General features: G+C 35.0%; 1 protein-coding gene and 1 pseudogene across 1 annotated transcript; both read left to right on the plus strand.

The window, feature by feature from the left end:
• Positions 1–536: 536 nt before the first annotated feature.
• Positions 537–1,673, plus strand: LOC135231371 (olfactory receptor 6C2-like). The gene has a single exon (XM_064285240.1). The coding sequence runs from the start codon at positions 537–539 to the stop codon at positions 1,470–1,472; it is 936 nt and encodes a 311-aa protein (XP_064141310.1). The 3' UTR covers positions 1,473–1,673.
• A 10,240-nt stretch (positions 1,674–11,913) lies between these two features.
• On the plus strand, positions 11,914–12,864 carry LOC135231372 (olfactory receptor 6C2-like; annotated as a pseudogene).
• The last annotated feature ends 2,147 nt before the right edge of the window (positions 12,865–15,011 follow it).

Below are 15,011 nucleotides of genomic sequence, written 5' to 3' on the forward strand. Positions count from 1 at the left end.
TAAGATTTGCTGCATTCTGCACAGCAGTAGAATGTAAGAATTACTTAGGGACAGAGAAAGCTAAGAAGGAGCAAGGAGGGGAGCTGCAGCTGCTGTGTGTGTGTATGCAAGTGTGCGGGTAGGGTTTAGACATGTTCATTGAAGAAAATCCGTGTGTGTTGTGAACGAAACCAGAAAAAAAAATTCTTTGAACATAAGAGCTAGAACGGAGACTTCAAGAGACTATAGAATGTTCATAGTGAACCCAAGTTATTTGACATACTTTAGCACTTTATGAAGGAGCAAAGTGCCATGCATATATACCAAACAAATAATTCTTGAACTGAATGACATCTGTGCTCCTTATGAAGTGAGAGACTAATAACAGTCAAAAGCAATTCTTTTTGGAGTGTGGATTCCAGATGTAAAAACTGTTGATCATATACTTTAATGAATAAGAAAAGTCTGAACAGAATAGATGTAATACAGTTAAAATGACCTATAATAAAATATCTCTGAATATGGCATGCAGATTGGACAGAAGTCAGGAGTCGGTGATGACAAACCGCACAGTAACGACATTTATCCTGCTGGGACTGACAGATGACCCACAGCTGCAGGTTTTGGTTTTTATCTTTCTCTTTCTCACCTACATGTTGAGTGTAACTGGGAACCCGACAATCATCACACTCATCTTACTGGATTCTCACCTCAAGACAGCCATGTACTTCTTTCTACAAAATTTCTCCTTCTTAGAGATCTCATTCACATCTGCCTGTATTCCCAGATACTTGTACAACATAGGAACAGGTGACAAGCTCATTACCTATAGTGCCTGTGCCAGTCAAGTATTTTTTACTGACCTCTTTGGTGTGACAGAATTTTTCCTCCTGGCAGCCATGGCCTATGACCGCTACGTGGCCATCTGCAAACCCCTACACTACGTGACCATCATGAACAGCACAGTCTGCAAAAGACTTATATTTTGCTGTTGGGCGGCTGGTCTGTTTATTATAATCCCCCCACTCATCCTGGGCTTGAATCTGGAATTTTGCAATTTGAATACTATTGATCATTTTATCTGTGATGCATCTCCCCTCCTGAAGATCTCTTGTTCAAATACTTGGTTCATGGAACAGACTGTTTTAATCTGTGCTGTGCTGACTCTCATTATGACACTTATGTGTGTCTTTCTGTCCTACATTTATATCATCAAGACAATTCTAGGATTTCCATCTGCTCAGCAAAAGAAAAAAGCCTTTTCTACTTGTTCTTCCCACATGATTATGGTTTCCATCACCTATGGAAGCTGCATCTTCATCTATGTCAAACCTTCAGCAAAGAATTCAGTGGCCATTAATAAGGGTGTGATGGTGCTCACAACTTCCATTGCCCCTATGCTGAATCCCTTCATTTACACCCTGAGGAACAAGCAAGTAAAACAGGCCTTCGATGACTCAATCAAAAGAGTTGTAATATTCTGTAAGAAATAGGGGGATGTGAGGTACAGTTTACACGTGCAGAGTAAACTTCCCAAACTCTGTACTTAGGTTGACTTTTTCAAAACACAGTCTCATTGTCTGGCTGGTTTCTCTGAAGCCCATTTATTTTAATGTAAAACTTTTTTTTTTTTTTTAATCTGCCCTGTTCTTAGGTGCTTTCAGCTTACCCAAACTTTCGTATGTTTCTTTTTTCACCTTTGAGATTTCTCCGTTAGTTTGTGAGTTATACACTCTACCCTTTTTTTATATATTTTTTGTGATTTCACTAGAATTAAAACTATTTGCTTATTTTTTCTAATCTACCATGCCGCCTTTCAGAGTTTTCTGTAATTTTTTTTAACCTTGTGTTTCTTTGAACATACTATTTTTGCAGTCTGTGGCTTGTATTTCCATCATCTGAAGTAGCATGTGTCTGTTTCTGTTGTCCATTTCTCTCAGATGGTGTTTTTCCTTTTAATATGTCTGTTAATGTTTCCCCATATCCTAGACATTGTTTTTGCAGAATTATTTAAAAATTGAAACTGGAATAATGTTATCATTCTATGGAAAGGATTTTTGTTTGGCTTCTTCCAAGACCCTGGTTAATAATATGAAAACACCTTAAACCAAGCTCAAAGCTTGATGCAAAATTGGCTTCAATTCTACATGAGGATCTTTGACTTCTGGTCCACCTTTATCCCTTAGAATTATATTCATTCATGTCACAGCCCAAATTTCATAAGCAGCCGTTACATGAGACAGGAACTCTATCCATTTATTTTAAAGTCAAGATTTAGATATATTGCATTTTTGTACACATTTCATGTTCATGTGTTTGTCATCTCTGTTTCATGTTATTTTGTACCCAATCTGATTGGGAAGACTGATTTAATAATTTTACATAACCTATTTAGAGCCCTTATATTTTGTGGTCACATACTCACCTCCATCATCTAGTTTTTGTGTTTCTTTTATTTATATTTTCTATTCTTTCCAGAATTTTTCTATTCTTTCCCAATTTTGTTTCAGTCACTGAGTTATCTTTAAACCATTTTAATCTAGCCACATATAAGATGTTCGTTATATTTTTGTTAGATTTTGTAAAAAGTTCTCCTTACTGACATAGCAATAAATGTAATATTTATATTCGAATGAGGCAATCGTCTATACAATAAACATATAATTTAAAAAAAGTGGCCATCAAATTGATTCCAACTCATAGTGACCCTATACACAGAGTAGAACTGCTCCATAGGGTTTTCAAGTAGTGGGTAGATTCAAACTGCTGACATTTTGGTTAGCAGCTGAGATCTTAGGATGTAACATGTGAATATATATATGCTTTAAGCCTGTCATGTAAACAGATAGTATATAGTCTCGGAGCATACTCATCAAACTAGTAACAGTTGGTTACTCTACAAAAAGGTTTGGGTTTGGGTAGAGATTAAGAGAGATTTTAGCATTTTCTACCCCTTTGGGAACTCGGGCCATAGTAAAACCACCTATCGCTTCGTGAAACAAGTTTAGAATCAACTAAAAAATAAGACTGAAGTGCAGAAAGATGGAGGTAATGACAAAAAAATGCAATCAAAAACACTGCTTGATTTATGGCAACAGTTATCTCCTTTAAGATATCCTATGACCGTATTTTCCCACACAGATTGAAGGCAAGGCAGAAATTTTGTAGTAACTTCTGCAGAAGATTACTTAAGACATAGCAAGGAAGAAATATGCATGTTATTGAAGATAGACAGCTTCACAAAGTAATTGATTAGGCATGCCAGAATTCTAAGTCAAGTATGATCAAGATTTTCCCCAAAGTCATCAATCAGATGAGTCAGTATAAGATAGAATGGAGTAAGTGAGGGCACTGAAAACTTACTGATTTAAGACAGACCTTGGAGTTCAAGGGGGATGACGTGACCCGAGAAAGGAGCTACAGAGCAAAAGTGTGCCAAAACCTACATTGTGGTCTCCTTCTGTCTTTGCAGACTACTAAGCCATTCATGTGTAGGATAAAACTCTATGAGGCTACACAAGGAATGACCAATGAGCTTAATTAGAACATATTTCAAAAAACAAATAGGGTTGCAAGGTAGTGCAGTTTCAATAAACCAGATTGAAATAGCCTCATTGAAAACTCAGGGCATTAGGTAGAGACTCCAGGAAAGTCATGCCTTAAAAGCAAGCCTAAATTATTCTCATAATACAAATTATTCTAGCTGCTGAAAAACAAATCTTAAAAAGAAGTATAAAATGGATCAAGCAGGGGTACTGCTGCATGAACAAAATATAGTACTCAAAAAATAGCTACAACAACAAAATCCAGATACTCACCAACATAGCAGTCACAATTTTCAATATTAAATAAAACAAACTATAGATACGTACATATATATATATATGTATATATCTATATATTAGATTAGCCAATAACCATGAAAACATGGCTCAAATCAGTAATAAATTCAGTCATTTGAAAGAGCTCCAGAAATGACAGCCGAAACAAAGGGTTTAAAACAAATATTATAAATATGCTCAATATAACCAAGTATCTAAAAGAAAAACTGAAGAGAGAAATAGAAGATATGAAAAAGAAGCATATGGAACTTAAAAAAAAAATTTTACAGAGATGAAATATACAACATTTGAAATGAAGAGTTCACTGGATGGGAGTAACAGCAGATAATATATTGAATAATAAAGACTACTGAAATTGAAAATATAGCAGCCTAAATGACCTAAATCAAAGCATACAGGAAGAAAAGCACTGACAGAAATCAACGGTGTCTCTATGACATGCGGAAAAAGCGAGCAATCATTGTATATGTATAAATGGAGGTCTAGAATGAAAGGATGAACAGGGGGCGAAAGGTATTTTAAGAACAGAAACTTTTACACATGTAATGAGAACTAAAACCCTACAGGTTCTAAAAGCTCAGTGAACTCCCAGCAAAATAAACTCACAGACAGATTAAAGCATGTCATAATAAAAGGACTGAACACCAGTGAAAAAGAATCTCAAAAGCAGATACCAGGGAAAAGGCACACTATTTACACAGGAGCAAATATAGGAATGGCAGTTTGCTTTTTGTCAAAAATACTGCTGGCCAGAAGACAAAGGAGTAAAATCATTCCCCTAAGCAGAAGGGAAAATCCAGAGGACAACATGGATCTGACACAAGAACAAAGAAGAGAAGTGAAAAACATGTGGGTATATATAAAAGATGTTTTTCCCCTTCTAAAAAGATTTTTCAAAGATAATTGATTATAAATAAAAAAAATAAAAATGTACTGTTGGGATTATAACATACACAGAATTAAGATGAAAGACAAAAATAGCACAAAGGCCAAGAGGGGGGAATTGGAAGGATATAATTATAAAATTATTCTATAATATATGAAATGGTATGATATTATTTGCAGGCAGATTGCAATAAGTTAGAAATGTATATTGTAAACAGTAGAGCAACCACACCCAGAAATGGCATAATTAATAAAAAATAAGGGATACTAAAAAAAAAAAACCCACTGTCATTGAGTCAATTCTAACTTGTAGCGACCCTGTAGGACAGAGTAAGGTGGAACCAGAAAAGTACTTAGTCCAAAAGAAGTTAGAAAAAGAGACAAAAAGCAAGAAAGAACAGGACAGAAAACGAACAGCAAGATGGTAAATTTAAAACCAACCATAACCAATAATCACATATCCTTATTAAAAGAAAGAATTTATCAAATAGGATTTTAAAAAATGAAATAATATGCCATATATAATACTTTGAATAGAAATAAATATATAGGTTAAAGAAAAAAAAAATTTTTTTAAATTACCATGGGAACACTAGCCAAAACAAAGCTGGAGTGGCTGTATTAGTATCAGACAACTTTAGATTTCAGAACAAAGACTAAAGGCAGATATTGGATATAATAGTAAGTTATTCAATCAATCAATCAATAGGCACAGCGACCCTAAACATGTAAGGAGTTAAAAATAGAACTTCTAAGTACAGAAATCATAAACTGATATCATTGAAAGAAGAAATAGACAAATGCATACTCATAGATAAGAGATTGTATTACCCTTCTCTCAGCAACTGATAGAAAATCTAGACAAGATATCTTCATAAAAGACTGGAAATAGACAATCAACCAACCTGACCAAATTGATATTTGTAGAACCCACCATCCAAGAACAGCAGAACATATAATCTTTTCAAGGGCCCACAGAATATTCACCAAGATAGACAATAAAACAAGTCTCAATAAATTTAAGGAAACCCTGGTGGCGTTGTGGTTAAGAGCTACTGCAGCTAATTAAGAGGTTGGCAGTTCAAATCCACCTAGGCGCCCCCTGGAAACGCTAAGAGGCATAGGATCACTATGAGTCAGAATCAACTCTATGGCAATGGGTTTTTTACTCTTTTCAATAAATTTAAAAGGGTTGAAATCATACACAATACATTATATGGAGAAAAATCACAACTATTTTGATATTAAATAACCTCAATCTGAACCATTCCTGACACCATCCACAAAAATTATCACGCCCCAAATGGATCATAGCCCAAAATGTAGTAACTACAAGAAAACACAGAAAATACTTGGAATCTTGTGGCAGACAAAGATCTAGAAAGGACACACAAAAAGCACAAAACTTTAAAAATATGGATAAATTTGACTTCATCAAAATTGAAAACTCTCACATTTTGTAAGACTCCCAGAAAAAAAAAATATATATATATATAAGCCTGAAATTGGGAGAATATATTGACACTACAAATATATGTGCAGTAAAAAAAGAATGGTGCCCTGGTTGCACAGTGGTTAAGAACCTGGCTGTTAACCAAAAGGTCAGCAGTTTGTATCCACCAGCTGCACTTTGGGGCAGTTCTACTCTGTCCTGTAGGTTCCCTGTGAGTCAGAATCAACGCAAAGAGAATTCTTTTTTTTCTTTTTGGTATAAAAATAATATTTACAAGCTCCATAATAAGAAAACAAGACCTAATAAAAACGGGCAAAATATTTGAAAGTACATTTCATAAAAGAAGATAGATGAATAGCAAGAAATCATATAAAAGATTTTCAACATTAGTCATCAGAGAAATGCAAATAAAAACCACAAAGACACATCAAAATGCATTCATTAGAATGACTAAAATGAAAAAGACTGAAAAAATTGTCAATGATATATATCAACTAAAAATCTCACACATCGTTGCTGGGAAATTCAAGTGTCACAACTACTCTGGAAAACCATTAAACATAACTGTTAAGCAGTAAAATATATACTTTCCATTTGATCCAACAATTGCAGACCTAGATATTTACCTGAGAGAAATAAAAATACACACCCATACAAAAATTTGTATATGAATGTTTAAAGCACCTTTAAACACAGTAGCCAAATCTCAGAGACAGTCAAAAAGTCTATCTTGTGTTGAACAAGAAATCGTGATGTCTAAACCATGGGAATATTTCTGATAAACACAAATGAACTGCTTATACACACAGTAACAAGAATGAATCTCAAAAGTGCTATAAGAGAAAGATGCCATGTACGATTCCATGCATATAAAACATAAGACAAATCTAGTCCAATTTATATTGTCTTCAGCAGATCACTGGTTCCTGAGAATGAGGCCAGGGTTAACTAGGAAGGGACAAAAGAAACATTTGGGGGAGATGGACATGCTCTGTGTCTCCTGTGGTGGTAGTGACTAGTTAGGTGGATACATTTGTCAAAATTCGCCAAACTGAAAAATTAAAGATGGTGCATTTTATTGTATGTAAATCATATGCCAATAAATCTGTGAGCCAGCCTTGACCCATATTAGTCCATGATTTAATTAAGGCAATAATTATATAAAGGAAGAAAAGATGCACATTCCTGATGAGCATATGTACAGGCACTCATACACACTTGACTTGAAGGAACCTATTAATTACTACATTTTATAACAGTAATCTACCACCCATCTGTCAGTTTGTCATACTGTGGTGTCATGTGTGTTGCTATGATCCTGGAAGCTATGCCACTGATATTTCAAATACCTGCAGGGTCACTATGGTAGCAGGATTAAGTGGAGATTTCAGACTAAGGCAGACTAGGAAGAAAGGCCTGGCAATCTACTTCCAAAAATTAACCAATGAAAACCTTATGAATCACAACAAAATATTATGCAACTTGTTTATTTTGGACATGTCATCTGGAAGGATCAATTGCTAGAGGAGGACATCATATTTGGTGAAATAGAGAGCCAATGAAGGCAAGAGACACCCTCAGTGTGGGAGACCCTCAGTGAGATGAACTGGCACAGTAGCTGCAACAAAGGACTCAAGCATGCCACCGATCGTGAAGATGATGCAGGACCAGGCAACATTTTGTTCTGTTGTACATAAGGTCACCATGAGTTGGAGTCAATGCGACAGTGGCTATCTATCTATTTATACTATTAATATGTTATTGTTCTAAATCTGAACATCAATTTTTTAAAGAAATTTCAATTCTAGCAATTATTTTGACGATATGCAAAAAATGATTTCATAAGCATTCATCTTGCAGATTTTTCTATTACTGTGAAAAATGTGAAATAATCTTTAAAGATTTTAGGTAGTAATTGAATAAATCATTGGATATCCATAGAGTGATATTTAAAAATGATCAAACATTGAGGACAGTGTAAATTTACAACAATAAATTTTGGTTTAAACTCCGAGGATACATTAATACAATGGACTGAGATTAAATGGAATTAAAATGACAGATATTAATAATTAGTTGCATAAATAAAAACTTGTTGCCATCAAGTCCATTCCGACTCATAGTGACCCTCATAGGAAAGGGTAGAACTGCCCATAGGGTTTCCAAGGAGCGGCTGGTGGGTTCAAACTGGTCACCTTTTGGTTAGCAGCCGTAACATTTATTCACTATGCCACTAGAGCTCCAATTATAAAAATAGATTCATATAAATTTAAGGTTAATATCTCAATACATATTTTTTAATTTAATGTTCATCCATTTGTAAATATTATATGTTACATGAGTGGGTATATTTGCAGCACAAAATTATGGAAAAATATGATCAAAAACAGCAGATTTTGTTACATCTACTTTAAGCCATTTTTCTAGTTGTTTTCCCTTCGTTTTTTCTGTTTTTGCTTATCTAATCAAATGTCTTAAGTATATACAATTCATACATTTTATGAAAAATTGGTAAAAAGAAAATAAAGATCTATGATATTAGTTACCTTACATGATAGGAATGACTAAAAAAAAAAAAACTAGAAGAGGTTTTTTGTTTGTTTGTTTTTTTCAAGCTACATTCTTACTGTTTTCCTACCAATGTGTTTTAAATGCTTCTGATGCCCTATCCTGCCTCTAAAGGGTATGTCCCTACTGTTACCGTGCTAAGTTTGTTTCCCCAAAGTTCATTACACAGATGATTCATTAGTGATTTTTAAACCTGGTCACTAAGGGCATTTTTGTTTTTTAATTTTGTCACAGATTTGACAAATAAAAAAAGATCAGACTTGAGACTGGAAAACCCTTCTCTGAGCAAAGATAGTTCAGAACATCAACCCTTCCAAAGCTACTTCAAAGGAACTAGCTTTTCTTTTCAGGGATGAGGAGTAAAAGAAAATATTTTCTGAGTCTGTGATAGCGAGACATCTACTGTAAGAGAGTTTATGCAATTGATGTGCATTGTCAGTCATTCGACATACACCATACTTTGCAACTGATAGCAAATTCAAGCGGGTTATGTACTCCCAGGCTGTTGTGATTTGGGGAGTGACCAGATTCAATGAGTTGTGACCAGAAATCCTCATGCTATCTTCCAACATTACATTCATTTTCAAATTGTAGCTGTAAATATGGCTGTAATTAAATAACTCATAGACTAAGACAATGATTAGCTGCCAGAAGGGTTAAGTATGATAAATTCTGTCATTCCAGTTACCTTTTCTCTTTCGAGACTTGGGTTCTACTTGTTTCTAATAATTGAATCTTTCCCAACTGTATAAAGTTTAGAAATGTGAGTTCTAATGTGAATATTAATGAAATATCATTATTAGAGTGCTTTAAACTTGGATAATGTGTGGTCATTAAGAAGATTATTTTAAGCAACAATGGTTAGGAGGTCATTCAGGAGTGGTATAACTTGATAATATGAAGAACTAACTACCACACACAAATATCTGAAAACTCAAACTAAAAACCAGGAAGCTTGCATATCCCAAGTTAGGACTGGGTACTGGACACAGGGATGGAGAGGGAAAACAGAGAGTTGGAGGGGAGATAGATAATTCATGTAAAGAGTTTATTTGAATATCTACCATAACAACATTTATCCTTTAAAGACTCAATAAATATTACGTACGAGTTTTGGAAACCCTGGTGGCGTAGTGGTTAAGTGCTACGGCAGCTAACCAAAAGGTCGGCAGTTTGAATCCCCCAGGCACTCCTTGGAAACTCTATGGGGCAGTTCTACTCTTTCCTGTAGGGTTGCTATGAGTCAGAATCGATTCGACGGCAGTGGGTTTGGTATTTTTTTTTTGTAGGACTTTTAGTACGAAAAACACAGAGAAGAAATAGGACGAGAGCGTTGAAAATCAAGAGTTCCATTTTGGACTTCATGTGTCAAGAAAAAAAAAATTTTTTTTTTTTTTTTTTTTACATTTTGGACCTTAGAGCACTTGGCTATATGACTGATATTCTCAAGAGCAATCATTTTCTGGAGATCGAGAGTTCAAGAAAATGCACGAAGACTGTGAGTATGTTAGGAAGTAAAGAAGTACTAAGGACAAAAGCTGACAACTATCAATTAAGGCAAGAAAGAAAATAAATGTCTAGAAATTGTTGCTGTTGTTGTTGTTAGGTGTCATCGAGTCAGTTCTGATTTACAGCGACCCTATGTACAACAGAATGGAACGCTCTCCAGCCCTGCACCATCCTCACAATTGTTGCTGTGTGTTTGAGCCCACTGTCTCAGCCACTGTGTCAACCTGTCTTGTTGAGGGCCTTCCTCTTTTTTGCTGACCCTCTATTTTACCAAGCATGATGTCATTCTCCAGTCTCTCCTGATAACATGTCCAAAGTAAGTATGACTAGAAAGCAAACAGGTGGCAGAAAATAGTGTATGTTGTGTTAAGGTAAAATATGAGAGAATGTTATGAACAGTGTGTGGTAAAAAGTCCAGATTCCACTTAGGAATTTCCTAAACTTATATAGCAAAAAGGAAGTCTTTGATAAACTTTGGTGTAAACTGTTTTATTATAGTGTTGAGGTAAAAAGATGATTAGAACATCCTGAAGACTGATTGTATGATGACTGAAAAATAAAAATCATTATCAGTCAGATAATTCTATAAGTGCTTTATATAGAAAATATTTAATTTTTAAACATTTCTTACATGACAAAACTGAATCACAGTGAAAGCAAGTAGGCTTGGAGAAATCTAATAATTTTTAGGTTTAGTAGTATCATTAATAAGATGTTGGAAATGTTTTTCAGTCTTGACTAAAGAGATTAAAAGCTAAAAATATTTGTAATGATGTCTTATACATCCGCATCCACTTTGGATTCCACATGTGTTAACATTGTATAGAAATACAATACATTTCTTATAAAAAAGATTCTTATCTTCTGCAGCAGAGAAGGAAAGAAGTTTAAAAGTTGAAATTGTAAACTGAAAATCATAAGGGAGAGTCAGGGGAAGTGGTGATAAAAGGAAGTTGTTTAAAGAAAACATGATTTTTAAAATTGCACTACTGCTAGATCTCAAAATCTTATGCAATGGATGTGGAGAGCCTCTATAGAGAAAAACTCAAACCCATTGCCATCGAGTTGATTCTGACTCATAGCAACCCTATAGGACAGAGTGGAACTGCCCCTTAGGGAGGGTTTCCAAGGAATGCAGGGTGGATTCGAACTGCCAACATTTTAGTTAGCAGCCATAGCTCTTGACCCCTACGCCACCAGGGTTAGAACCTCTATAGTGAGCTCCAAACTACTTGTGTTATATTTGCACTTTATCAAGAACAAAACTTTAAGTAAACACATAAAGGTGATCAAGAAGCTTTATGATTCAGCTTTATAACTAAGTCTATGAGTGTAGAAAGGCACTTGATCTTACAAAATATTAGCAGCCAGTTCTAACTATATGGAAAACTCAAATGCAAGGTGTAGATAAAATATAAATTGCAAAGGAAATATGACATGGATGAACCAGTAATATGATGTAGTGTGGTGTAGAGAAAGCTTTTTGTTTTTGTTTAATCTCTCTTGAAATAGCCAAAAATACATAATTGTAGAACTTATACAACCAGTGTATTAATAATATTTGTAATCAATTTTTTAATACATGTGGGATAGTTTACATATTATTTTCCACCATTAATTATCCTATCAAAAATCTTTAACGTCAAATGCAGATTGATTAGAAGTCAGAAGCCAATGATGAGAAACAACACAATAACATTTATCCTGCTGGGACTGACCAATGACCCACAACTGAAGGTTGTGATTTTTATCTTTCTATTTCTCACCTACATGTTGAGCGTAACTGGGAACCTAACAATTATTTTCCTCACTTTCATCAATTCTCACCTTAAAACTGCCATGTACTTTTTCCTACAAAATTTCTCCTTCTTAGAAATCTCTTTTACATCTGCTTGTATTCCCAGATACCTCTACAACATGTCAGTCGGTGACAGGACAATCACATACAACGATTGTATCATTCAAATTTTTTTTACTGACCTCTTTGGTGTAACAGAATTTTTTCTTCTTGCCATCATGTCCTATGACCGATATGTAGCCATCTGCAAACCCCTATATTATGTGACCATCGTCAACAACAAGGTCTGTAGAAGACTCATCTTGTATTGCTGGACAGCTGGGTTATTGATCATACTCCCACCACTTAGCCTGGGCCTAAATCTGGAATTTTGTGACTCTAATGTTTTTTTTTAATACTATCTCTCTATGCATTTTGTCTGTGATGCATTCCCTCTCCTAAAGATCTCACGCTCAGAAACATGGCTCATAGAGCAGGTGGTCATAGTTTGTGCTGTGTTGACCTTTATCACCACTCTTGTATGTGTTGTCCTGTCCTATGTATACATCATCAAGACCTTTCTTCAGTTCCCTTCTGCCCAGCAAAGGAAAAAGGCATTTTCTACATGCTCTTCCCACATGATTGTGGTTTCCATCACCTACGGCAGCTGCATCTTCATCTATGTCAAACCCTCAGCAAAGACTTCAGTGGCCATTAATAAGGGTGTGATGGTTCTCACTACATCCATTGCCCCCATGCTGAACCCATTCATTTACACCCTGAGGAACAAGCAAGTAAAACAAGCCTTCAATGACTCAATCAAAAGGATTGCATTGTTCTTAAAGAAGTAAGAAAATTTCCTAATGTAGAGCAATCATGTTTTTACTAAAAGATGACTAGTCCCAAAATATGTGGGGGTGTGTATATATATATATTTTTCTTTTTTTTTTTAAGGTTTTGTTTCTTTGCTTTCCCGGAAAGGAAACTGTTTCAGGATACATTTCTCATTAAAAGAATATAATGCATTTTTAAGAAGCAAAATAATGACTTCACATTTAAATAAGCCTTGACAAAACTGCAAACAAAACAAAATTATATAAACAGATTTGATGAGTTCATCATATATTTTGTATACACTCATTGTGCTCATTGCCTTTTCCAATTCTAAATTCTGAGGAGTTTTTTCATGTTTTTTTTTTTACCATTTTAGACACTGGGGATACAATAGACAACAACACTCTCAAATTTCTCCTCCTTTCGTGGCTTATATTTTATCAAGCTGAATGGTCAGAAATCAAAATGATTAAGGGGCTGCAAACACATCTAGATGCTTGTCTTAGTCATCTCGTGCTGGCCTATCCCTTATCAGACAGCTAAAAACAACTAACTTATTCACCGTTTATATAATTTCACTTCAAGAAGGACATCAAATTAAATTATCTAATATGTAATGCTTTGGGATTATATTTTCTCACTCAGCAAAATTTACTGGAGATTCATTTGAGTTGTTAAATGTCTCTACTGTCTGTTCCTTTTTGTTTCTGACCAATATTCCAAGGTATAGATGTATCACAGTTTGTTTAATTATTTCTTCGTTCTGGATAGCTGTATGATTTCCAGGTTTTGGCTATCATAAGTAAGCTTCTATCAACATCCATATACAAATTTTTATGTAATATACATTTTCTTATTTCTTGGATAAATATTCAGAAGTGCAATTGCTGGGTTGGATTGTAGGAGGCCTGGTGGCACAAACATTAAGTGCTCAGCTGCTAACCAAAAGGTCACAGGTTTAAAACCACAGCTGTTCTGGGAGGGAAAGATTACAGCATTGGAAACCCTAGGGCGCATTTCTACTCTCTGCAATAGGGTTACTATTGGTCGAAATCCATTCAATGACAATGGGCTTTCATGATGTGACTAGTTTTGTTTTGTTTTGAGGAAACTAACAATTGAAAGCTGTTTCTTTAATTGCATAATTTGTTATTTTTTACTTTGTTTGCTTTGTTTTGTTTTTTAAACCCCCATGAAAGTAAGTCTTTAAATCCTATCTGCACTTCACAGATAGGTAAATTGAAATTCAGGAGAATGAAATAATTCTAATAAGTGGTGCAGTCAGTATGAAAATCCATTTTTATCCGACTTTGCCACTTGTGGTTCTTATATTTTGTGACACTTCAGCAAGACATACTTCAGCATCAAGATGTCCTCAAGAGGCACCTTAGAAATGTGCACGTATTCAAAATGCAGGCATTGTTTAAATCATGAAAACTGCAAAATAGGCATGTGATTTTACTGAGTTAAAACTATAATTAGGTGAAATATAACATGTCAGACAATGTCTGGAAAGGTGCCATGAGGAACTTTGCAAACCCTCTCCCTAATAAACATCCACAACTCGTAAAAATTATTTTTTAAATAACCATTTAAGTCTCAGGAAGGGTATAAGCAAATGAAATATTAATTCAAGAAAACTTATTAAGTCTTAGTAAGAAACATGAGAGTCTGTGGCATTAGAACCACACTGTGCTACTTCCCTACTCTTACCACCCCATTTAGCTCAGTGGGATAGAAGCTCCCTACCAGGCAGGACTGGCCAGTAAGATGGGACACCCTCTCCCAATAGCTCCAGTATGGTAACTCCTAAGAGGGACAAGCAGCCAGAATTTCTCATCCTCCTCAGCTCCATGTTACAGAAAATGCAATCCAGGAAAGGGCAAGGGAAAGGTCTGGCATTCTTTTTCAACCCAATCCTGACTTGTAGGATGGAACGCTCTACCCATAGTAAAAAAAAAAAAAAAAAAAACCTTTACTCATTGTGTAGATTTTGACTCATAGTGACCCTAATCAGAGTAGAACTGCCGTATAATGTTTCCAAGTAGTGGCTGGTGGATTCGAACTTTTGGCCTTTTGGTTAGCAGCTATCTTAGTTACCTAGTGCTGCTCTAACAAAAATATCAGAAGTGGATGGCTTTAACAAAGAGAAATTTATTCTATC

The sequence above is a fragment of the Loxodonta africana genome, chromosome 4, assembly GCF_030014295.1.
Source record: "Loxodonta africana isolate mLoxAfr1 chromosome 4, mLoxAfr1.hap2, whole genome shotgun sequence".
In the NCBI taxonomy this organism is placed as follows: Eukaryota; Metazoa; Chordata; class Mammalia; order Proboscidea; family Elephantidae; genus Loxodonta; species Loxodonta africana.

What these genes read in the sequence shown, in the direction of transcription:
- LOC135231371 (XM_064285240.1), top strand. Translation starts at nt 537, where the DNA reads ATGACAAACCGCACAGTAACGACATTTATCCTGCTGGGACTGACAGAT.